The following is a 27,017-nucleotide window of genomic DNA, read 5'->3' on the forward strand; positions in this document are numbered from 1 at the left end:
AGAACTGTCTTTGAGTCCTTCTCCCTCTTTCTCTCTCTGTCCTCATAGCTCACTCAGGCTCTAATTCCTCTCCCCTTCCTCACCCTCAAATAGCCCTCTTTGTACCGGATCTGTTGTGTGGCTTGTAATTCCTCACATGTATTATTTTAACAGTGAGAAGTCTCCAGCGTGGCGTTACGGGGCTATAGTAAAAACTGTTAAGCAGAAGGGTCTGCCAAGTCAAGTTTTATGCCATTAGGAACATTCCCTCAAAGGAAATACTATAATCCTTCCCTACCCAACACATGTCACCAGCCCTTTTGACAGTCTGCTATGCCCTAGGCCTCCCAGTTCCACCTCTTTACCACCAACAATTACCTAGAAGCAATGGGTCTACCTAGTCATGGCCTGGAACCCACAAAACTATGAACTAAAATAAGCATTCTCTCTTTTCAAGTTGATTCTGCTCATTTACCTGTTCAAGTAACAGAAAATACTATTATACAAATACTCTAGGAAAATTGCTTAATCCTATCTGAGTAAATTAAACACAAGCCCTGGTCAATAACCCAGTAATTCCACAACAATGTGCATAAAATAAACACATGTACCAACAAAGTACTAAATGTACATAAATCTCACATTATGTTGAACAAGAGAGTAACCAAACATACCAGGTACAGTAGCACACTGTGTAACATTTGGGAAGTAGACTATAAAAAGATTAGGAGGGGCTGGAGAGATGGCTCACAGGTTAAGAACACTGGCTGTTCTTCCAAAGGTCCTGAGTTCAATTCCAGAACCAGCAACCACATGGTGCCTTATAACCATCTATAGTGAGATCTGGTGTCCTCTTCTGGTGCGCAGGCACACATGCAGACAGAATGCTGGCTGGCTGGCTGGCTAGATAGATAGATAGATAGGAAAAACAAAAACAAGCAAACAAAAACCCCAGGAATGCAAAATCACCCTCAGTTCTACAACAAGTTGGAGGCCAGGCTGTTAGAGGTTAACTTTTAAATCCAGGACAAGCAGACGAGATACCTATGTAACATATTAAAGAGGACCCGGCCTCCAGGCTCTCCCAGCATCCCTCAGTCCCTGCCTGTTACAGGGTGTGGCTGGCATACCCTACCTCTGCTCTGAACTTTCCAGCCCAGAGGCTGGGCTGCCCTTCCCCCAAAGGCTCTTCCCTACCTAATCCAGATAGTTGGTCACCCACTCTTTTTTGTACCTTTTGTACTTTTGGTCTCCTGGCTACTGTACTTGGTTCCCCTCCCCCTTTCTCCACGTGGTTCGGGATCGTGACCACCCAGGGATTCTCCCAGATTTGTCTGCCTCTGGCTATGTCCTCCTTATCTGTATATTAAACTTTCTCCTCCACTCTTCTACCTAGGTCCTTTCCTTTCCTTTTTACTTTTTTTCCCCATCATAAACTATAGAAGAGCTTATCCAAAATAAAATAGCCAAAGAATGTGTATTCTGATTTCCTTGTAAATAATAAATGAAGCTAACCTATGATGTCATATGCTAGAGCTGGGACTCTACTGGTAGATGGCTCGCATAGCATACTCGAGGCCTGGGTTCCACCCCAGCACAAGATAAAACTAGAGGAGACAGCACTCACCAATAATCCAGCACCCAAGAGGAAGGAAGACTAGAAATTCAAAGTCATCCTTGGCTATATAAGGAGGCCAGACTGGTCCACATGAAACCATTTCAAATCTCAAAAACTCGTATCTAATAAACCCAGCCCCCAAAATAAATAAATAAATAAATATATGTATATATATATATATATATATATATAGAGAGAGAGAGAGAGAGAGAGAGAGAGAGAGAGAAATGAGAAAAAAAACAACTCAGAGTGTAGGTTAATCTTTAGGGAAGAAACTTTAGTGAAAGGTCACTGATGCAGAATTTCATAACTGTTTAAAATGTTTATTTTTGAGAATCATTTCAGATTTAAGTCTGTCAAAAATACTGGGAGTATTAAATCCTAATAAAGCCGGTTGGGGCTGGAGAAACGGCTCAGCACTTAAGAGCTCTATGGCAGAGGACCTGGGTTTGGTGGTTTGCACTTATGTCAGCAATTCACAACTGTCTTTAAATCTGGCTCCAGGGCCTCTGAGCACATTTGTGCATGCATAGCCTACGAAAACACGCTTAATTAAAAATAAATCTTAAAAAAAACAAACAGGAAATTAGATTCTAAAAACTGGAAGACTAATCCAATTTGATTTCTGTATAATTAAGCTCAAACCTCTACATGAAACATTTCTTAAGATCATTCATACTCTTTCAGATTAAGTTTTAGCTAAGACTACACATAATAATCAGATTTCTCAAAATACTTGAAAACCTTAGTAACAGTCATGATTAAACTTCTGAATAGAACATCTCTTAAACCATCTAGAACACACAAGTGACAGGTCAGTAATGTTCCACCCTCCCACAGGAAAAAACATGCACTACAAAGCATTTCCCAGCTTATTCCCCACACACACACACAACCTCATGGGTGTGTGCTACCAAATACTTTTAATTTTTCATCTCAGAAATGACTGGGCACACCAGGAGCAGTAAATAGTTAATAATAAAACATGATGCCATCAAAGGCAGTTTACATTACAAGGAAATTTAAAGTAAAAAACAAAATTATACAGTTCTAGTAAAGTACACCAACAGTCAGAGAAGCTAGAGCTCAGGAGAGGTTCAAACTCACTAAGAAACCAAGGACAACTCTGAACTCTGACTTCCTGTCTCCAAGTGCCAGAATTATGGTAAGGTCAACATGACCCAGTTTATGGGTGTTAAGGATCAAGCCAGGGCTTCCCACGCGCCAGGCAAGCAATTCACCAACTAAGCTATATCCTCAAACCCAACTACTAGGACTGTAAACTTTTAATTAGATTCACCAATAAACCAAAGGTGGACCCATTCTGACTACAAGAGGACTCCTTTAAAGCAACGTATTCCCTGGTTTGTTCCTGAAAAATGCCCTGGCTCACAGTTAGACTCTATCATTAAACCATGAATTTAATTTGAAGGGGGAAAAGGCAAATCTTACATCAAAATATGGGGCCAGCAAGATGTGTCATCAAGTTAAAGGCATTTGCTGCCAAGCCTGAGGATCTGAATTCAATTCTCTGGGACCCACAGGGTAGAAGGGGAAAATGCACAAACAAGTTGTCCTCTTACTGCTCTAGATCTCTTTCTCATACACACATGCACTGATCTTTTTTTTTTTTTTTTTTTAATACTGAAATCTTACCTCTAATTCTCACAATTCAGAGTTTAGGGCAGGAGAATTGCCACTAGTTTGAGTTCTATTTGAGTACATAGTGACTTCTGGGTCCAGTCTAGGATAAACTTAAGACTGTCTCAAAAACAAACAAATCTAGCAATAGCTCCTAAATAATAGAAATATCTGTCATGGTGGCATAAACTTATAAACTTAGCAGTCCTAGTACTTGGAAAGATGAGACAAGGATGCTATGTAGCCTGAGCTACATACCAAGACTCTGGCAACCTCTACTGAAAGAAAGTCCTCAAACTAACAATAAAATTCGGCCACATTAACAAGCTGATTTTAAAAGACAGCTTCCAAACACCACTCACGGGAACTGGCCTTAATGCTACCATTTTTGTACTGTGGGTGTACTTTAAAAAACAAACAAAACTCTTATTTACGTTTCTTATATATTCATCTCGTCATACCCTACTGTCTCCTGTAAGGCATTAGCCATTATTTTAAGTCCCACATTGGGTGCCATTCATAGGCATTCGTTTTTGTTTTTTGGTTTTTTTAACTCTTTTATTTACATTTTTTATATCTTTTTCTCCCTACTCCAACCCCAATCCCTTCCAACGCCCCAACACCAGCTAGGGGAGAGAAAGGGCTGGTGGGAGAGGGGACACAGTTCTTTCTTAGCTGCTTCCTGCTGGTTGGGGTTGTCCAGTTCCTTGGAGCCAGTCTAATCCTCCTTTACAAAAGAGTTTGATTCCTTGATTACCTCCTTTTAAAAAAACAACAGCAAGTTTCATTCATATTATAAGAAAAGCCATTCTTTTGTTTGTTTGATTTTAAACAGAAAGGGGGAAAATGTTATGGTTAAACAGATGATTTTGTTTTGGTCCCAGGTGTGGGATGTGGGACTGATTCAGATAGTCCACAGCAGCAGACTATTAGTTTTGTCCGGGCTTTTCAGCAGCTGCAGATAGGTTAAAATCTGAGGACTCTGGAGAGAGAATAAACACCAGACCCCACAGAATGTAGAGATCAGAAAAAGAACAATACTGCTCCTGCTTCCCCCTTACTGCTCCTGCTTCCCCCTTGCTGCTCCTGGTTGCTGTTGTAAGAAAAGATGGAGATCTCCTGAAACAAGGATGAGACTGGCTCCAAGGAACCCGACACCCCTAACCATCAGGAAGCAGCTAAGAAAGAACTGTGCACCTCTCCTACTAACTGTTTCTCTCCCCTACCTGGTGTTGGTGTTTTGGAAGGGATTGGGGTGGAGTAGGGAGAAAAATATATAAGGTAAATAAAATAGTTAAAAAAAAAAAAAAAAAAAACTAATGCCAACACAGAGTTATTTCTTTCTTGAACTATAGATAAAGGAAATATTTTCTTTTCTTCCAACTAGCCAAGGATGAATGCTGGGAGTGCAGACATGTACTGTGATGGATGGCATGTTTTATTTAGCTCTGGAGAAAAAAAAAAAAATCTGTGCCTTCTAAGCAAACACTCTACAAAATTATTACAGGAAGCAATTTCTTGAAATGTTTCATTAGGTGTTTTCATTTAGGTGTTAGAAATGTACCAGACAATGGAAACATAAGACTAAATAACAACCTTAAGCATACTGCATCAAAAGTTAACCATTTCAGTTTGATGCTCTTGAGTATAGAGTTTAATATTTATTTGGCCAATTTACCCATTCATCTCTATTTTCCCACGTTAAAAGACATTTTCCAAAACTCACATTACTCAATTAAATCCTACCTTAAGGCTAGCCATGAATGAGCCTTCCTGGGGTAGACTTACAGAAGCCTTCCTTCTTCTCTATAAACATATAGTTGATAATAAAAGGATCTCTGTGGTCCGAAATTTCTGTGACTAGACAGACATGGTGCTACACACCTGTAATCTTAACCCTTAGGAGGCTGAAGAAGTTACTCTGACTTCAAACCCAGCCTGGACTACATACATCATGAGGTCCTGCCCTCAAAACAAAGCAAGCTCGGGCTGAGGAGATGGTTTAGTGGGTTTAGTGGGTAAAAGTACCTGCTGAGCAAGCTCAAGGACTTCAGTTCAAATCCCTAGCACCTACACTGAAAGGGGGAGAAGAGGGACATGACCAAATATACAGTGAGCATGGCAGAGCTGGGGCACAGAAAAAGAATGTCAAAGCAGGAGCCCTGAAGCTTGCTGTGTGACAACTAACTCTGGGTTCAGTGAGAAACTGTAAGAAAAGGCAGAGTTACAGAACATGTTGACATCTTCCTCTGGTCTTTGGGCTGGCACACACCCACACACACTCTCAGGAACACTAAGCGTGATAGCCCCTGACTGTTTCCCTGACACTAGGAAGCAGTAGAGACGCGCGGACTCTTGGGAGATCATTCACTAACCAGACAGTCTAGGTGAACTCAAAGTACAATTAGAAAATACAGGGGACAAGCCACAAAGAAAGATACCAGAAACAACCTATAGCCTCCACATGCATAAGCAGAGGTCAGTATACCTTCACACACATTTTCACATACACAGCACCAACATAAAAGCCCCTGAAGGAATGTTTGCTTGTACCCTCCCCCACCTCATGCACTGAAACCCTAATCCTAAACACCAAGGTCCTCTGAGGTAAGACTTTAGGGAGGTCATTTTTCTTAGCGACAAAGCCTTCACAATAGGATCAGTGTTCTAACAGGGAGTTGGAGCTTGTCTCTGTCCCTCCAACAGATGAGTATGTAGGCAGCAGGTAGCTAGAATGACGAGAAGGACTCTTAACAGAACCAGCCCATGACATCTCTCACCAAGATCTTGGATTTCAACCTCCAGAACAGGAAAAAATAAATATCTGTTCTAAAGTTTATGGAATTTACAGAATCCCAAGTAGCCTGAGAAAACATTAGTAAGTTTCACTCTTTCAGGGATAGGACAAAAACCAAACAAACAAACAAAACAAAACAAAACAAAAAAAACCCACCAATAGTCCCTAGAGTTTTATGTAAGAATTAAAGTAAATAACGAATGAATATAAAGTACTTTGCTGACTGATGACACATTAGGACCTTTATGCCTGCTGTTCATTCAATATTCTACCAATAATCTCTTTTATTTCCTGTATTTTTATAATCAGTAATTGTTGACTATATGAGCTGAGAGCAAAAAAAAAAAAAAAGACAAAGTGTCATGCCAGTAGCTTTGACAACTGTCTTTACCTATTTCCAACAGCAAGGAGACTGTGAGCGGGAACTGATGATGGCTGACAATGACAGTCATCTCAGTCATCGCTATGATCTGAAGACAGGGCTTGTCCCAGCACAAAAACAAAAACACCACGCCTGTGCGGGAGGGGAGACCTGAGGCTCTCTTGCCAATGGAAGGAGCCAGCAAACACATTTATTCCATTGTTGCCCTGTGCCGTGGCGATCCGGCAGCTTTGGAAAAGCAGAGCTGGCCCTTTCATACATCTGAACCATTCTCAGAGGATACAGATCTTGCACCGGGCCAATTCAGAGCCCTGGAAGTGGGCCTGGGCGGTAACTAAGCCAGGCAGCCCACCAGCTCGTCCTTATCCTTACCACCAGGGCAAACTCTGCTCTGCTCTCTAGGCCACCTAATACTGTCATCTGCAGGAGGCAGAGTCAACTCCTCCTTCTCTCAGGTATTTGGGGATGACGCACCCACACCCACAACTCCACAATGCTGCCCAGTCAAGGCACAAGGGCCCACTCTCCCAAGTAAGAGGCTGGGACAGCTCTCACTCTCACACCCTCGCAACTGGCTCACCTGCAGCCTTCCACCAGAGCTAGCTTTACTGTGCTGCTCAGACGAGGCACAGGGCCCACTATCCCAAGTGCTATATAGCCAGTGCCAGGGCAGAGCTAGCTCTCCTGACTACTGCAGGTGGCGAGGGCACAGAGTGAAAGGGGGTGGGTTTCACCCCCACACCCAAGCCACATCGTGGTTTAGGAGTGGCAGGACCAGTTCTTTCGTGTTCTTGCCCTTGGGCCAGCTCACCTGAGCCCCCTTCACTGGAGCCAGCACTACCGTGCTACCCAGGAGAGGTGCCAGAGAGGGACAGGGACAGTACAATTTGGCACAGTCACAATATTTTTATTTCAAATGAGTTAATAGACCCTTGATTCTCTAAGATTCCTTTTAGCTTCAAAGTTCAGTGTTGCTAAGTTCAGTAAAAGTGGGGGGGGTAGTCATTTAACAACAGGCACAAAATGAATAAGGTTTACCTTTGGGCATGTAAAGAGGGGAGAGAGGAGGAAGAGGGAAAGAAATTCAAAAGAGAACATGGGATCCCTTGGAATCGGAGTTACAGGTGGGCTGATACGGGTGCTGGAAACAACTCAACCAATAAACCATTTCTTCAGTCCCTTGTTTCACTGTCTGGTTGTTAGTGCTGTGGTGGTGGTGATTTTGTTCTTTTGGGTGGGGGGTTGTTTGGTTTTTGAGACCGGCTCTTACTGTGCAGTCTTGGCTGGCCTGGCACTCAAGTGTACCAGAGTAGCTCCACTTTGCCTCTGCTTCGAAGTGCTAGGCTTGTATGCCAACCCACCTAGCTCATTCATTCATTCAAGAAAGCCTCAATGTTTATCATAGGCTGTGGTCAAACAAACCTCCAGAGTACCCAAGATAGGCAACAAAACCAGAAGAAAAACAACAGGAACCTGGTTCGGATTCCAGGTTTGTCAAACAACTGATGGATCTGATCAAGTGTATGTGGCACTTAAATAAAGGATTAACTACCAAATTCATTGGGAGGTGATAGCAACGAACACTTAACTGAGTCCTATGAATCAGTCTTCTAAAGTAGGGCCTGCACTGGCCTGTAAAGCCCAGCTACCTGCGAGCCAACGAAGAAGGACTCCAAGTTCAAGGCCAGCAGAACTATAGAGTAAGTACAACGGAACTCTGGACATTTCTGTGAGACCTTGGCTCAAAATAAAAGGGAGCCTGGAGAGATGCCTCAGTGCTCAAGAGTACTTGCGGCTCTTGCAAAAGACCCAGGTTCAGTTCCCAGCATCCACATGGTGACTCACAGCTGCCAATAACTACAGTTCTAGGAGATCTGACACTTTTTTTTTCTTTTTTTTTTTGGTTACCAGGAACTCACGTAGGGTACATTCATAAAGGCAAACACTTAAATCTTTTTTGAAAGTATAACAAAGGCTAGGGAGGAGCACTTGCCTAACATGCATGACGTTCTAGGTTCAAATCCACAGAGAAAAAAAACAAAGAAGGGGATTGGGTGGCAAAAGAGCACAGTAGGGCACACCTGTAATCCTAGCACAGGGAGACAGACCAGAAGGATTGAGAGCTCAAGGAGAGCCTCTACTACACAGGTCAGTCAGAGACATTAAAAAAAAATAATGTCCAGAGACATTATTAAGGGAGGGGGCATTCATCCTGAGGACACAGCAAATTCAAAGCTAGCCTGAGCTATATAGCAACCCTGTCTTAAAACACCACCACCAAACAAAAACCCATTAGCTGCAACCCACAATAACAAATGTGTCATACATATCTACATAAAACTAAGTCATGAATAGTCCATCCTTAATTACTAATGAATGTGTCTTCATTATTTCCTCATCATTTCATCCTAACTTATTATTTGGAAATTATATGATGAAATGAATATGTAAATGAAAGTAAATGGGAGCTTTAGAACAAGCCCCCATTAAGAAAAGTGGGCCAGGGAGAGAGCTCAGCAGATAAGAGAGCTGGGACACCAAACCTGATGGGCTGGCTGAGTGTGATTTCTGGAGCACACATGTGGCACTGAAAACTGGCCTTAGACCTCTGACCTCTGCAGGCCATTCACACCCCAACACACACCCTGGAGGTTGAGGCAGCTGTTAAAGGGTGAGCTGCTAGGCAGCTGAGGGCTAAAGCTTGAGATTATGTATCAAAACAAAAGCACCTAGCCAACATGTAAACCATGCATGCTACAGTTCTGTTACAAAGTAACTTTTCTCCCGCTTACATAGATTGGGAACCCCATCTGTTCCATGCTAACAACTTGTCATTTGTATTTGCTGGAGATTCTGCAAGTACTCTACTTGCCTTCAGAACACAAACTATACTAAACTCTTTCAGAAGTATTGATAGATATAGGTCGTAGATGCAGCAGTAGAGAAAGAAGCTTGCCAAGATGGTAAGCCTTTATTTTCAGAAGGGGCACCGGGGTTCTGCCTTCTTAGAAAAGACTGACACCCAGCTAGCTCACTCCGGTTACTTTGGTCAAGGTTAACCAGGGCTGGAAAAGGTTCCAACTACCAAAGTTATCTTGCCCCTGCTGCCTATGAGAGCAGACAACCCACACAAATCTCAGTCCCTTTTGACCATGGCTAGCCATATCAAAAGTTAAGAACTCCAGGTTTGCCAGGAGTATCTTCGGACCAAAGGCTGGTGCAGCTGCAAGCTCACACAGCAACAAGATTCTTCAGACATTTCTTCAAGGTTCAAATGGTCTCAGAACAAATTTTCAGCCTCTACTGACCCAAACATAACAAAAGCTTTGCTGAAACATTTCCATCAAAGCCAGGCACAAAGGCTTTACTATATATTCCACTACACAAAGGTTTGGAGGTTATTACTCACTGATACCTGCCTATCATGCTCAAGGCTAGGCCCCATTTACTCACTGTAAAAGCAAATTAACCCATTCACTCAAGAATCCTACAAAATGGGGCTAGAGAGACAGCTGAATGATTAAGAGCACTGGCTGCTTTTTCAGAGGACCAGGGCTCAATTCCCAGAAACACATGGCAGCTCACAACTGTCTGTAACTCCAGTTCCAGGAGATCTGATACCCTCACACAGACAAACACATTGGAAAAACACCAATGCAGATAAAACTAAATTATTAGTTAAAAAAGGAATCTTCAAAAGGAAAGTCAACTCCAATCAAAAGCCATTTCAGTGGAGAAATAAGAAAAATATTACTGCCCAAAATATGTATTTATACTTACGTTTATAAAATTTCTTGCTGTAAAAAAAAACCTCTATTTCATTGTTGACTTAAAAAAAAAGCACTAGAAAATGAAATGAAACACCTATTAAAACTATCCCAGATTGCTAACATATTCATTCCACTGGACGGCCAAAAAGAGGAGACCATGAAGCATTTAATTGTGTACAGTAAAATAGTCTTTTCACATCCATTTGTTGTAGGTTATTAACATTATTGACTTATGTTTTAGTGGTCATTCCTAAACCAGCTGTATACCCAAATCACCACACAGAGACTAGGATGTATTTAGTTAACCTAGAGCACAATGCTGGGCAATGATTGCTCTTTCCTAAACCTCCAAGATGGCATAATTTCCTACCATTCAGATTTTACACATTATACTTGCTTTTAGTCATATTTTAGGTTCAGTTCATCTCTCTTTGTGGTTCCAAGTGCTCTCTCTGCTCTCCTTCTCCTCCCACTCCCTTCCTTCTCCTCCCCTCCTGACCAGGATGTCCCATCCTATTCTCTCCATTGCTCAGCATTGTGGCTGGTTGTTTTACTGCCAACACAGAAAACAAATGGTGGCATGTTTACACAAACTTGAGACGGGTGATGCTTAGAATAAATATCACAATGCAATGCCCAGATTGAAGCCAGATAGTGGGGGAGAGAAATCAACATTTGACTGAACAAGGGTAAATTGTATACATTCCACAAGAACATTATACCAACATTTATTTCACAGTATTAGATTTTTTTCCTTAGAAAGAAAAGTCTTTGTTGCCTCCTGGTCCACTGCCACATGAAAAGCAGCAGCCATACACTACTGATCCCAAGGATGCTGCTGCTCCTGCCTCCCCACCTTTCCTGCCATGAAACCCTGAAATCTCTATGACACTGTAAGCCAAAATAATCTTTCCTCCCTTAGAGGACTTTTAAAGTACCTATCTTTCTAAAACTTCTAGAGTATTACTATTTTTCTCTCACACTCAGTTACTGTGAAATACAGCCAATTTACCAGAAAAAAATAGCTATATAAATTTAATGATGCTACTATAATTTTTAATAACTATACTCTAAACTAAACACACCTAACTAAGAACTATAATTTATTTTAAAACTAAAGTCGTAGGGGCTGTAGTTCAGCAAAAGAAAGCATGACTAGCAAGTATGTAGCAAGGTCCTGAGCTCAATTCACTACACTGAGGGGAAAGAAAAAAAGAAATGAATGGGAAGACAAGGAAGAGAAGAGGATAGAAAGAGAGAAGGTGTGTGGGTAGGGGTGGGGTTCATGATGAAAGGAAAAGAGTCCAGGCCAAACTCTTTGATGCAACTTTGATAATCTACTTTGTCAACTGTCACTCTTGAATTCCCCTTTGGGGTTATGAAACACTAATGTTTTTGGCAACCATATTGCTGGTTCCTTCAAATTCTTTGGTTAAACATACACTTTCTTTTGACTCCAATATTAAAATGGATCCAAACTACCATTCACATTTTGTTTTGTTTTGTTTTGTTTTTCGAGACAGAGTTTTTCTGTATAGCCTTGGCTGTCCTGGACTCACTTTGTAGACCAGCCTAGCCTCTTAACTTGTAGAGATCTGCCTGCCTCTGTCTCCCTGAGTGCTGTGATTAAAGGCATGCACCACAGCACAAAGCTTGCTTTTTAAATATTGAATGTAGGGTTGGAGAGATGGTTCTGAGTTTAAGAGCACTGGCTGTTCTTCCAAAGTCCTGAGTTCAATTCCCAGCAATGAGATCTGGTGCCCTTTTCTGGCATGTAGGCATACATGCAAGCAGAATACTGTACAAATAAGTAAATATTTAAAATTGGAATATAACATTAAAAGTTCTTTAGCAAGCTGGTCATGGTGGCACACTCCTGTAAGCCCAGCACTATGAGTCCAGCCTGGTCTACAAAGGGAGTCCAGGACAGCCAAGGCTACAGATAACCCTGTTTCTAAAAAAACAAACAAACAAACAAAAAAAAAAAAAAAAAAAAAAACAAACTTAGCCCAGTGCAGTGGTACATGCCTGTAATTCTAGCAGTCAGGAGGCAGAGGCAGGTGGTATAATCCTAGCACTTGGGAGACAGAGGCAGAATTAAAGGCCAGCCTGGTCAATAAAGGTAGTCCAAGATAGCCAGGGAGAACCTGTCTCGAAAAACAAAACAAAAAATTCCTTGGCTTTGCTAATGCTTTAGGTTACAAAAGGCTAATTCTAATTAATATTAATGAGGACCACTCCTAAATGCGGGGGGGAGGGGGTGTTGAGGGGTAGACTGGCTGCGGAGGTAAAAATAAACTTCAAAGTTGAAGAGGGGAAGATATGAACAGAAAAGCATAAAAGGGGGATGAAAAGAAAAAGGCTGAGCATAGACCAAATATGGAAATTGTCAAGCCAAGACTCCAAGAAGGAATCTGTATGTTGTGTGCACCTTTTAACATTCCAGAGGAAGGTTAGACCAACGCACGCTTTTATTGCTATTGTTCTTTACTTTCTGTTGCTTTCATGACTATGCTCTTAGCTTGCTGTTAGTACAAAATAAGGCACTTGCTGGCTTTCTTTAAGCCTCAAGAAAATATGGTTAAATTTTGTTTTGTATTAACAAGAAGAGAGTCACTACAATTAAGAACATGTACTTTAGCCAGTCACGGGGGCACACGCCTGTAATCCCAGCATTCAGGGAGGCAGAGGCAGGTGGATGTCTGTGAGTCTGAGGCCAGCCTGTTCAAAAGGCTCCATTCAGAAATCCTATTTTCTCACCAAATTTCTTGATTGAGCTACTCCTTTACTGGTGTACTCTTAACAAACAAAAAGGACAGTTAGAGAAACAGCATTTTGGAGCATCCTAAAGGCAGAAATCTTTCACTGGTGTGTTCCACAAAGCAAAGACACTTCCTAACCCATAAAAAGAACTTAAAAAAAAAAAGTATTGGAAAAAGATTGGATGCTACTTCTGCTATACTGCATTAAGCCATGTCTCAGTGCTTTCATTATTAAAACACATAAGTCCACACCATGCTTGTCACCCCTGAATTGAGTCTACTCTCCAAAGGACAAACGATGCAGTATGAAAATAATCATTAATAAGCCCTTTTTATACCTGCTCGGTGTAATACAGATATTCCTGATCCACCCTGAAAACCTGACTTCAATCCCTAGAATCCACTCGCTCACAGTCTTTCCTTATCTGACTCATGCGGGCATGGTATGGCACAAGTGAATGTGTCATACACACAAGAAACCAGTCTTTAAACTGCTCTGCCCAGGAGGTCTGAATAGTAAACCTTAACAAAGTAAGGCAGATAGAGGGAAATCTCTAAAGCAAAATCAATGACAAATTTTGCAGCTCACTATGGATTGATAATTGTTGATAAGTGATATTCATTATATTACTGTTCTCTGTGTTTGGTATTTTCTGTCATTAAAATGCTCAGAATCATTTTAATGCTCAGAAAAGAATACTTTTCCTCAAGTAAAAGCCATTTGGCAAGCAACCCTAAACCTAACTTTGATCCCAGAATGCCACAGTGAAAAAGTAGGAGGGAATCACTTTCTTAGAGTTGTCCTCTGACTACCCACATACATACACAATAATAATATTTAAATAATTTTACTGAAAATTGTAAGGCAAAAAGTGTTTGCACTTGAGAACCAAAAATGAGGTTCTGGCACAAAGAACAAGCTAACACAAAGAAAACTGGCAATTTCTGAATGATTACTTGGTAGCACGTGGGAGGTGGAGGCAGGGGTCAGGAGGTTAAGGCTAGCAGGTTTGTGAAACAAGTCTGGACAACTAGAGATCCTGTCTCAAAAATGAAAGTAAGTCAGGCATGGTGCCTCACGATGCCCGTAATTCCACCGCTTGAAGGTGTAAGCAGTTAGATCAAGAGCATCCTACATACAGTTCCAGGCAAGCCAGGCCTTCCTAGAACCCTGGAGGGGGGGAGGGGAGGGTTGTCACAACTCATTTATATTAAGTCCAAAATAATAAATATTGAAATAATAGGATATCAGATCAAAAATAGTTCCCAGGAATTATTTAACCCAACATTCTCATTTCATTCTCAGGAAAACAGAGTTGGTGGGAAAAATGAAATCTGTTACTACACTTCTTCTAGGATGTACTAAACATGAGTACTTGAGGACTTCGGAGATGTTAGGCAACACACTAGGCTTTAAAAGATGGGGGTGGGGACAAGCGTAACTATAAACAATCAAGTCACCTTAAGATGCCTTAGAGAGGAAACACACACAGCCAAGATCACAGCATGTCCTATCACATTGAAAATGTCACATAGCAACGCAATTCCAGGAATGAGTTTCCAGCATTTAACCTCCATTCTAAAATTAAATTGTACTTGACAGCACTGCTCGCTGGTTGTTTACTTAAAGGGGGAGTGACAAGCACTGAGCAATGCTGCCCTGCACAGCAAGCACCGTATTTCTAGCCCTGCCTTTTTACCTGAGCCAAAACAGCAACGAAACCTACTGCTGATTTACTAAACTCATGAACCAGAATCTGGAAACAAAACAAACAAACAAACAAAACATTTAACTATGCTCATAAATCCAAACTGGCTGTCTTCACACATATAAAAATACTGTACACCAAAGAAAACTTGCTTATATTCCTTGAAAGCACTATTCTTTGGCAAGTCTAAGTGATTTTTAAAGGGTCTACCCAACAAACAAACTTATTTTCACTCTGCCCAAGTTACACAAACACCTAAGGGGAACACACCGAAGAAGCATTTTAATTTGAACCACTTAATAAGTGGATTTTCTTTGATCATTAATCTCCACTTTTATGGATCCTTAACACCATAAACTTCTTTATACTCTAATCAAAAGATCTGTTAACCTTGACACTTTATGGTCACTCTAAGAAGAACAAATTGTTTTAGTTTTGCATCTCCTCTAAGTTGGAGAGTATGAAAAAGCTGTCAACCCCACCCTCACCCCCACCAATTAGCACGTAAGAATTATCCCGTGGAGAGATACAGCTGACTATCGCATATAAACCCCTGAGTCATCACCAGCAGTACACTCAGCAGATTCTGGTAAACACAAGTGACATGCCCTGGGTAATCACTCATCGGCAACCGAATGCATGAGCATAGACTCCTAGCAGATTATAAGTAGCATACCAAACAAAACAGCAAAATTCTTATATAAAAAGTTCTGCCGCAGAAAAGGTGCACATAGAGCAAATGACCTCTCCAAACTTTTTGCTCCGGCATTTCTTTCCTTGGCTCTAATTCCACTGACACTGTTATTTGCCGCGAGTGAATACTGAAAACAAAAGAACACTTGAAGCTGAGGTTAAGGTCGTCAACATTTACCGGATCAACTCAAAACCACAGTCCAGAGAGCTAACAAAGCCCCTGAACAACCTCACAGCGCTCTTTACTATTTATCTGCCTTAGAATCAGCAAAGTCTCGACTGAGGAAATGTCACTACAGAAACAAACGCTTTCCTAGGATTCGAAGACAGCATTATCGACCTCAACGTCTACTCAGCCCAAGAATGCGCTTACTGCCTATTCTGAACCAATGATTTCAATTAACTCCAGGAAGCCCCCACGAAACAAAGTAACACCGAGAGAGACACAACACACTCACAACAGAACCACTGGAACAGAGTTCCGCCTCCTTCCCACTAGCAACGTGGTTAGGGAGGTAAGTGAACAGGCTTAGATGTCGGGGAAGAAAACCAGAAAGCCCAGAAGCGAAGACAGGAGTTGCTTCCCCATAGACCGGATCTCTCTACTCCGCAGCTCCGCGCGCAGAACCGCAGGAGAACCAAAGGGAAACGCTCGTCGCAATCCCCGGAGACCCCGGCGGCTCCCTAGAGCCTGACAGGTGAAGGGAAACGACCAGAAGGCTGGCCGTGAGGGGCGACTAGCGGGACCCAGAGGCGCCGCAGAAAGCAGCGAGGAGGATGGGTCCCTCCAGAGCTCGGCCGCGCCCTTGGAACCCTGCACCAGGCCAGCGCCGCCGGGACGGGACGAAGCTGAGCAGCGGCAGCTCAGACAAAGAGCCCGGATCGCCGACAGCCTCGGCCCACTTACGTGGAGAGTTTCCGGGTCCAGAAGAGGCCCCCGGGCCACAGCTCTTGCAGCTGAACCGCACGGCCCAGGTTGCTCTTGATCTGCGCCAGCTGCATGTCGGATTCGGCGTCGAGCCGCTCGGCGTAGGGCAGAAGCTTGTTGTACACGATCTCCTTCTGCGGGACGAAGGCCCGCGGGCCCAGCCCCGGCCGCCCGCCAGGCTCAGGGGGGTCCCCACCGCCAACCCGCTCCGGCGCCTCCATTAAGCCCGGGGCCGCCCCCGGACCGCCCCCCGGCCCCCGCCCCGCTGCGGGCTCTGCCTCGTCCGCGTCGCGTCGCCCTCGCCCGGACCGCTGGGCCCCGCGGCTGCCCGGCGCGCTGCTGGACCCCGCGCGGCGCCCGGTTCGTTGGAGGCGACAGCAGCTGCTCTGCCGGGCCCGCTCCGGCTCGTCTCTGGTGACGCTGCAGCCGCTAGACCCAGAGGTTCCGGACAGGCCTCAAGTCACTTCCGGGGCGGGCGGAGGCGGGGCGGGGCGGGGCGGGGGCGTGGTGAGGCCGGGGCGGGCCAGGGAGGCTTTCTTCCGGACCGCAGAGTTTGGTGTCCGCGGCGGGGGTCCCTGCGTGAAGCTGCAGGCTAGAAATGAGTGACCCCGAGCTGATCCAGCAGGATCCAGGCACCTCTGGGATCCGACTACTTCTCCACGTCTAGTACTCTGTCTTCCGGGCCAGTTTATGAAAGAGCAGCTTGTATCCCAGTTTGGGAGGTGGGAGTGGACACAGAGGCAGTATGATCAAGAACAGTTCAAGGCCGTCCTTGGTAATATAGTAAGTTTGGCTGCTCTTCCAAAGGACTGGGGTTCAATCCTCAGCACCCGCATGGCAGCTCACAGCTGTCTGTAACTTCAGTTCCAAGGGATCTGATACCCTCACACCAACCAATGCACATAAAATAAAATAAAATTAATTGTTTTTTTAAAATTTACTCCTTGTTTTGTTTTGTTTTTTGAGACCACGTTTTGCTGTATAGCCCCGGCTATTCTGGAGCTGCTATGTAAACCGGACTTGCCTTGAACCTTGGGCAATCCTAGGATTGCTGGTATATACCACACCTGACAAAATTTTACATTAAAACCTTTTATATTGCATTTCACTGGGGCACACATGTGAGTGTGCCCCAGTGCCTGTGGTTGACTTGCAGGAGCTGATCATCTCTTCTACTTTGTGGGGCCTGTGAATTGAACTCAGGTCCTCAGTCTTGGCTACAGATGTCTTTTCTAGATGAACCCAACATTTCCATTTTTAAAGAAGCTCTCTGGCTCTGTGTGAAGACTGCGCTTGGAGAGATAAGATTAGAAACTGGAGGGCCCTTTAAAAAGATGAGATATTGTGCAGGGTGTCATACATGCCAGTAATTCTAGCACTGGAAAGTCAGAGGTAGGAGAGCCACAATTTCAAGGTCACCCTGGTCTATACAGATGCTGTCTCCAAAAGCCTCCCTCAAAAAAACATAATAAGGAGCAGGATGTCAGCTGAAATTGAGACACATTTCAACAGAATGGTCTGGGCTTAGTATTGGATGGAATGTGAAGAGTAAAGGAGAAGAACAAGATACTGTGATGCTAGAAGTCTGGTTTGGGAAGGTGGTTAGATAATGAAAGCCATTCAGAAGAAAGACAAGCAGAAACAACTTTGGAAAAAGCAACTGTGTTGAGTATGCAAATAATACATGTGTGTTGAGGGGGGACTCAGCTGGTATAGAAATGAGCTTATAGTATATAGGGAATAAGAAAAAGTATGAAAAGAACAGACCTCTGAGGAAACCCACATTTAAAATGGACAATAAGCCAGGCATCGTGGCCCATGCCTGAATCCAAGTACTCGGGGAGGCAGAGGCAGATGTATCTCTGTGAGTTCAAGATGAACCTGGTCTACAGGGTGAGCTCCAGGACATTCATGGCTACACAGAAAAACCCTGTCTCAAAAAAACAAAATAAGCAGATTATATATATATGGAGAGAGGGATGGATAGATAAAATGGGCAATAAAGGGGAGATGGACTACAGGAGTGTTTATTCACAAGAAGCAGTAAGGAGCTGGAGAGATGGATCAGGGCCTAAAAACGTGTTCTTGTGAGGATTAGTTTGGTTTTCAGTACCCAAAGAAGGCACTCACAAGTATTTGTAACTCCAACTCCAGATGATCCCATGCCTCTGGACTCTAAGCATCTGTATTAACAAGTTCACAGACCCACACCCAGACTCACACACATACACATAATTTTTAAATATTTTTAAAAAGAAACAATAAAAGATATGAGCCTGGCGTGTGGTAGTGGTGCACACTTTTAATCCTAGCACTTGGGAGACAGATGCAGGCAAATCTTCATGAATTTGTAGCGTGGCCTACAGAGCGAGTCCCGGAACAGCTAGAGCTGTACAGAGAAACCCTGTCTCAAAATGCCAAAACCAACCAACCAATCCAATAAGGGATATAAAGTATTTAGGAAGAGTGGGAGGGCACTAAAAACTACAGTACTTCAGAGAGAAGAAGTGACTAATTCTATCCTCGATAGCTGGCAGGTCAAATGAACTGAAACCTGAGCCAAGTTTTATTGATAAAGTAGATATGAACAGTTTTATGAGTCCGCACTGTGGAATGCGACTATGATGACGAAGGACAAATGGAAAATGGAAAAGTGAGTATAGAGAACGTTGTAAAATTGTGGCTAGAACAGGAAAGTGGAGAGAGCAGGAGGGAGGGAGAGCCTGAGGAAAGAAAAAGGCCAGGTTTTCCTATTGGTGTTGCTGCCGTGTTGAGCACTTCTCCCTGCGGGGCTTTGTCCTTGTCTCCTTGAGGTCTCTAAATGGAGATCATGAGCTGAGATTATTGGAGTGGTTCAGATGTAATGGTTGAAGTCTAAGTGATAAGAGAGTAAAGCAATGATAGGAAGAAAACAGAAGCCCCTGTAAGCTGGGCCTGACATTCACTCAAGTGTGATAGGGAAAGGGACTAGTAAAGGTGAAAAGAAAAGCAAAGGAGCTGGAGGGACCGTGTTAATTCCACAGGGTAATAATAAGACCACTACTACAATTTTTGAGCTAAATTTGAAGCAAACTTTATTAAATACTGGCCAGGATGATGGACTCTGGCTAGGCCTATACCCAGAACTCCCAAAGAATGGCCTTGAATTAGCTTAGTCCAGTGTTTATAATGGCAAAACCCAGAAGGCCACATACCTCCCATCTTCATCCAATCAGGGGCAAGCATACATCCCAAAGTACTTCCTGCCTATGTACCTCCTATCTATGTGTGATCAGGCACATCTTAAGAAATTGAGGCAACCAAGCTTTTTTTACAGAAGCAAAAACACCTGTTTTCTTACATGCCCAAGGGCCTTCAACATTCCAGAAAGTTATCTGTCCTTGGGCAAGTGGGGCTTACAAGTGTATCTGACCTTGGGCAAATGGGGTTTATGGTCTAGAGGCATTTTTGCTTTATAGATCTCTTAAGTACAGTAATTTAAACTTAAAACATAAATTTAGCTCTTGTGATGGCTCAGTGGGTTCAGAGCACATGCTGTTCTTCCTGGGGACCTGAGTTCAGTTTCCAGGTCACAACTCCCTGTAACTCCAGCTCCTGGAGATCTATGACCTCTTCTGTCTCCCAGGATACCCACACAGAGGTACACTCCCATACACATCAAATAATAATAACTAATTGTGTTAAAGAGAAGCAAAAAAAAAAAAGAGAGAGAGATTTAATCCATATTGCAGAGAACAAAAAGGAATTCAGTGTCCAGAGTCTTTCGGATTCCTAGCCTAAGATATTTATTTTATTTTGGGGGTGTTTTGTGCATGAGCTATGAATAGGGGAAGTATGTAGGAAAGTAGGGACCAAGAAGTATGCATAATTAAGCAGTCCCGGTCCAGGCTTGGTCTGCAAATCTTCCGGTTAACGCTAATTGCTATCATTACCTGGGGAGAGGGAGGGCAAACTAGTTTTGTTCTGTGGTGTAACCAATCCAGGTAACTGTTTTTGTCTGTGAGGATTTGCTGTCCTGGGAATCGGAAGTGACTGAATTTAGGATAGTGACCTGTCTCTGTGCCTCAGACTCCATGGGATGATATAGGTAGGGTAGACAGACACTTCCGCCTGATTGTCATGGTTATGCAAAGTTAAAATAGTAAAGGTGGACACAAAATGAAGGTCAAAGTACCAGGCTAAAGCTACTTCCGAATGCTTCATATAGACTTAGATACTGTGAGACAAGGTGAGGATTAGTCTGATCAAGGGATCCAGAAGAATTGAAATGAAATGTTTGGATTTCAATTCTTGTCGAAGGAGTTGCAGGTGATGCTGTCAAAACTCCCTTAAAACATACATCTAAACTAAAAAGTAAAAGAGAAAAAAATTAAATTTGGAACTAAAGATACAAAGTTCCTATGTATTATTCTGCATGAAATTTGAGAGACAGTCCAATGTGGGCCCTATGATGGCCCATGCCTTTTGTCTCAGCACTTTGGAGGCAGAGGCCAGCCTGCTCTACATAGTAAGAGTGTCTCTTTTAATTTTAAAATTTGTATTAAAATGCCTGCATGTGAGAAAATGAGGAGGCCAGCAGCTTCCTCAGGTGAGGAAATCTACTTATCACTGGAGACAGTAACAAAAGTCTGAAATGAGTTTTCTCCACCCATTTTTATCTTTTGGAGATCAAGAGATGCCAGTAAAAGATAGCCCTTTAACCTTTTCAACTGGCCCCAGTCACAAGCCTGGCTTCCTATCCCAAGCCCTCAAGGCAGCATGAGAGCTAGGAAATGTACTGGCTCTTTAGAGAGAGAGAGAGAGAGAGGTGGGGGAGTAAAGTATGGGGGAAGGAAGAGAGAGAGAGAGAGAGAGAGAGAGAGAGAATGCTCTGAATACCCTCAGGGTATAATATCCTCATGAAATGAGGAACTGAGGCTATATTGGAGGATTCAGAGAATCGCTGGGCCTCAGCCTGACCTTTCTACTCCACCTGTAAAAACAATATATCCTGATACCAAGATCAACTTCATCTGGCTCTCAGTCAAAGCACAAAACCAGCTGTAACTCCCTGACATAGATTTCACATATATAATTATACTGAGGGAACCAGGCACAACAAAGGTCACCAGAAACTAGTGACCCCACCCTAAGGTCAACAGGAACTAGGTCATAGGTCACCAATTCCAGAAACAAGGTCATAAGATACCCTACCCAAGGAACAGTCTGAGGATAGCCACAAGAATAGGATGGTATCTTATCTCTGGGTGGGGCATTTGTGCTGACCAGCCACCGACCTTTAAGTAGAACATTTCATGGCACAGAAAATACCTAATATTCCTGAGGTCTATAGATAGCTCGCTGGATGTCAGGTTAGTTAGCCAATCACTTTGTAACAAGCTTGCCCTTGCTGAATGTCATCCAATTGTGTAACTGCTAAGCTGAGAATTCCCGGTTCTTGTTCAAATTGCAATAAAAACCCTGCGGGGCAGCTGCTGTGGGGCTTTCTTTTCTGATCCACTGTGTTGGTGATGGTGGGAAGACTGAGCTTAAGCCCAAATAAAGCTCTCTGCTCTTGCATATATGGTCCAGCGCCATAAGATCTGGGCATAACAGATCTGGGCATAACAATACATGTGTGTGTGTGTGTGTATACAAATATATGTCAATGCCAAAACTGTTCTCACCTCAAAGGGAAATAAGTGATATTTTGGAGTCGACCATGTGTGATCATGGCCTGGCATCACAAAATCAGGTTTTCCCATGTTCCACTGTGGAGTTAATTGGCTACATGAGATTTTTATTACTTATGGTGTTGTGCCCAGTTCGTGAAAGCTCCAAAGACCAGGAATAGACTCCACTGTAAATACATGAGGGCTTTTTTTTTTTTTTTTGTATACATGCTCAAACAGGGGTCGCAAGGAATGAAGCCCTCCGTCTAGGCGAACAGGGTTTTTAAAGGGCAAAACTGCAAGCAGGGACTTACATGCTTTAGCGATACATGATTGGGTAAGGGAAACTGACTTTTGAAATGATTGGTCCACTTTAGGCACCAAGACCATACCTGGTTCTGGCCTGGCCATCTGGGCCGGTTTCCTAGCAACTGTATCTGTAGTGGGTGGGGAAAGAATGCAGTAAAGCTAGTTTCTTTTCCCAGGTGGCTAGACATATCTCCATTTGTCTGGCCTTTGTTCAGGCTTATGCTTTAAACTTTAAAACAATACCCACTGATTTTTAATTCTTTTGTCTTTCAATAGAACAAAGAAAATTATAAATCAAATTGTTTATCAGATACATTGGTGGGGCATAAGTGTGTGTTACAGCAGAGCAAGGAAGGCTGCTCTAAGTTTCAGATGGTATCTGACAATATCATTAGCCTTGAGTTGGTAAATGAAAGCTGATAGTTTCCTAAAAAGTCTAAGGTTAAAATAGTTATGTGGAAGTTCAGACACAGGTGTGGTCACTGGAATAACAACAGCCCTGGATCTTTTGCAACATTTTAACTCTACTCAAACTCGAAGTTGAGTTGTTTATTTGGTCCTGTAGAATCTTTAACAAATGCAGCTTGTAACTTTTTCTTTTTTTTCCTTTTCACAGCTCTTCCAGGACTTGGTCTTGAACTCATGGCAATAATCCTGTCTCAGCCTCTCCAGTACAAGGAGTAACAGATTATAGGCAGCCCTTGGCCTGCTTAGAAGGAATAGATAACACATTTGAGTTCCTCTTGTGTCTACCAAACGATAGAAGCATTTGCTCCCCCAAAAGTAAATCTCTTGCTAGGAGATGCCCTGGTTGCTGCCAGAGGAGGAATTTTTCTCCTGGTTATTTACAGCTTGTCAAAGGGCTGGCAGGAAATTCAGGCTGAGATGGTCTTTTGAGATTGGTAAGACTGTCTCCCTACCCCAACAATAGAGAAATGAGAAGAAGATCTGTGTCCCCAAAAGTAAGTAGCCTTGGTGTCGAGGAGGAAGGAGGTGGATCCCTCTGACACCACAAAGACTGGGACTTCTTGTTAGAGACGACGGTGATCAAGTCAAGGGAACCCGGACCTCATTAGTCATCTATGGCTAGGCCTAGGAGATTGGCTGGAGGGCAATCTGGGAGTGAGTACCTTGGGTAGTCTTACTGAATCTTAGGCAGGGTTTTACATGGGCAGTCAGAGAGTGTTTCAGTGTCACAGTGGAAGTGTTACTAGGTGGAAGACCTGTGTAGGTATCTGGGTAAGTCATTGTGGGTTATGAGGGACGGTCTCCAGATGGTCAGGATCTGCCTATTGAAATGTGGAATTCTTTTGCCATAGTGTCACAGCACATTAAGACAAAGCAAGGTTTGACATCATTAACTTTTTCTGACAGGCAGTACTATTCTTGCCCTAAGGACAGCCTACTTTGAGGCAGATCAGTCTTATTCTCTAAATAGCATGGTTTATGGCAGCTCAGTGTCCAAGTGGGTTCCATAGTAATGGGAAGAGGGACTGCCTCTGACATGACCTGATTAGCCTGCTCTTTGATCACCTCACCCTGATGGGGGAACAGATTTACCAGGCCACAGAGGAAAACAATGCAGCAACTCCTCATGAGATCTGAGAGACTAGGATCAGAAGGAAGGAGAGGAAGACCTCCCCTATCAGTGGACTTGGGGAGGGGCATGCGTGGAGAAGGGGGAGGGAAGGTGGGATTGGGAGAGGAGAAGGGTTTATGGGGGGATACAAAGTGAATAAAGTGTAATTAATAAAAATTAAAATTAAAAAATGGGAAAAAAATAGCACGGCTTATCATAGGCATCTGTCCCCATAAGGGCATATACAATCTATATTTATATATTTCTTATTGTTTGCAAAACACTTTCTATTCCACTCAGAACTCACTCATCTCTCAAGGCCTGGTTTACATTACCTCTTCCACAGAAAACAAATATATATCCAAACTTTTTAAGGGAATAATTCAGTATTTCTCCCATTTGTTCATAATCTTCCTTTTTCCTTTAAAGAAGGTTCAATTATTTTAATTTTATGTGTATGAATGTTTGTCTGAATGTATGTATGTGCACCATGTGCGTGCCTGGTGCACAAGGATGTCAAAAGAAGGCATTGGATCTCCTGGTGCTGGACTTGCAGACATTTATGAGCCATCGTATGGGTACTGAGAATTGTTCCCAGGTCCACTGCAAGAGTAGTAAGTAAGTGCTCATAGACACCGAACCATCTCCCCAGCCCCATATTTTTCTTCCTTTTATTACTAATTTATTTATTTTGAACTTAATGACTTTTAAAAGTTAAGATATATAGATATTCTGCTTACATGTATGTCTATACACCACTTGCCTGAGAAGACCAGAAATAGGTATCAGATCCCCTGGAACTGGAGTTAGAAAAGGCTACAAGCTGCCATGTAGGAACTTGAATTGAACCTGGGTTTTCTGGAAGAGCAGCCATTGCTGTTAACTGCTGAGCCATCTTTCTAGCCTCCACCCACTACTGAAGTTTTAATGAAGACAAATGCTTTCTCAGTTATCCTGGCATCTTGTTTAGAGCAAGAGGAACAGCATTAGGCATGGCGGCTCTTGCCTGTAATAGCAGCTCTCTGGAGGCGGATCTTTCAAAACGTGCACCCTGCTGTGTAACAGCTGTCTCGCACACTGAGACTTGTTGATCCCAGCTTGGTCAACAATTGGACTGTGTTTCTGTCACTGAAGGTATAACACCCAAAATTAACCTCTAAGCCCCACCCACCCAAGGACCAGTTAACTTCCTGGCATCCTAGAAGTTGTAGTTCTTAGAAAATAACAAAGCCTCGTGGGAAAGTACGGTGGCCTCCAGATGTTTGTCCCTATAAATCCCTGTCACGTGTCTCAGGGGAGTGGTCCTGACCAAAGTCCATCTCTTGATCAGTATTTAATATGTAATAAAGCTTGCTTTAAATTGGGCCAAAATGGTGGAATTGGTTTTTATCCATTGAATCTCAGTGTTAACAAGGAGAACAGAGAGACTAGAGAGTGGCACAAATAGTCCCCACTACTCTGAAGTGATCAGTGTGACTTCTTGTTTGTTTGTTTTTGTTTTTCAGGACAGGGTTTCTCTGTGTAGCCCTGGCTGTCCTGTACTCACTTCGTAGACCAGGCTGGCCTCACAGAGATCTGCCTGCCTCTGCCACCATGCCCAGCCCTGTGTGACTTCTGTTCATGCTTCATTAGTATGCTAATTTGGCACAAACTAAAGTCATTTGAGAAGAAGGAACCTCAATTAAGAAAATGTCTCCGTAAGATCAGGCTGTAAGAAAATATAGAGGGCATTTTCTTAATTAGTGATTGACAGGGGAGGGCCCAACCCACTGTGGGTGTTGCTCTCCCTGATCTGGTGGACCTGGGTTCTATAAAAATGTAGGCTGGGCCAGGAGCACTGGTGCATATCTGTAATCCCAGAAGTTGGGGAGGCAAAGGCAGGTGGATTCTGAGTTTGAGGGTAGTCTGATCTAAAAGGTGAGTCTAGGACAGCCAAGGCTACACAGAGAAACCCTACCTCAAAATACCAAAAAGGAAAGAGAAAGAAAGAAAGAAAGAAAGAAAGAAAGAAAGAAAGAAAGAAAGAAAGAAAGGAAAAAGGCAGGCAGAGGAAGCCATGAAGGACAAGCAAACCAGTAAACAAAACCTCTTCATGGCGTCTGCATCAACTCCTGCCTCCAGGTTCCTGCCTGCTTGAGTTTCTGCCTTGACTTCCTATAGTTATAGACTATCACCTGGAAGTGTAAGCTGAAATAAACCCTTTTCCCCAAGTTGTCTTGATCATGATTTAAGACAACTAGTCAGAACCAGTCTGTGCCTGTGCTTAATTGAGGGAAGGATTGTGGAAATGCAACAGAAAAGTGAAAAGAGATTTGGGGGGCTTAATTATCTCAGATATACAAAATTATCAAGACCAAGGCAAAAAAGCTCAGTTGGTAGTGTGCTTGCTTAGCGTGTACAAAGCTCTGAGTTCACTCCCCAGCATACATAAAACCAGTCTTGGTAGCTTGTAAACACAACACTTGAATAAAGGCAGAAGAATTAGTTCAGAGGTATCTTCAGCTACAAAAAGTTGTTTGGGGCTGTTAAGTCCAGGAATCACTGAAGGAAGACCTCAGACTCAGGTAGTATTGCAAAAGCAAGGATTGTTTATTCTGCAGAAAATTTCCAGCTGCAGGGGCCACCATTCCTTAGAAAGGCAACCATGAAGTGTGCACAAAGGCTCGATTTAAAGGCAGTTAGAGGCTCTAGAAAAAGTGAGGTAACCTTTCATTTGATTTCATTTGATTGGTTAGGAGTGACTCAGGAGGTATGGGGGGGGGGAATGTAGGATTGGCTAAACATTTAGGAACTTTCCAGAGTTGCTGAAGACTTTTCCTTAGGTTTGCTGAATCATTATGCTTACCTCAAGCCTGTGTATTAACCTTTAAGCTTATTGGCTGCCTTCGAGCTGCAGTTTTTCCAGAAATTATTTTTCTGTGTTCCAAGCAACAGCAACTCAGGCTTAGTTAGGCAAAGTTGAAAATGAAGCCTGTCATGGAGTCAGATTAACCAAACAGATTGGGGCCTTCTGGGGGCTTTGGACTTATTAGACCTCTCAGGGTCATCTTGAGACTGTCTCATAAAACCTAAGACTATAGGGTAGTTATGCTTAGAACACTTACTTAGCATACTCCTGACCATGGCTTCAACCTCCAGCACCCAAAAAGAGAAATAAAGGAAAATGAATCATGGAAGATTGGAAGTGGTATCATTTTTT

At 43.0% G+C, this 27,017-nt stretch overlaps 1 protein-coding gene across 2 annotated transcripts in view; it reads right to left on the reverse strand.

The window, feature by feature from the left end:
- The window catches only part of Psme4 (proteasome activator subunit 4), a 113,003-nt gene extending 96,299 nt beyond the window's left edge, over nt 1-16,704 (reverse strand). The window contains exon 1 of one of the 2 annotated variants that reach the window (XM_060366188.1): nt 16,259-16,704. In XM_060366188.1, coding sequence (XP_060222171.1) covers nt 16,259-16,500 — 242 coding nt within the window. In that variant the 5' untranslated portion in view covers nt 16,501-16,704. The remainder of the gene's footprint in view (nt 1-16,258) is intronic. The other variant, XM_060366187.1, reaches the window with a different exon arrangement.
- Between the last annotated feature and the right edge of the window lie 10,313 nt (nt 16,705-27,017).

Source organism: Meriones unguiculatus, chromosome 12, assembly GCF_030254825.1.
Source record: "Meriones unguiculatus strain TT.TT164.6M chromosome 12, Bangor_MerUng_6.1, whole genome shotgun sequence".
NCBI lineage: Eukaryota > Metazoa > Chordata > Mammalia > Rodentia > Muridae > Meriones > Meriones unguiculatus.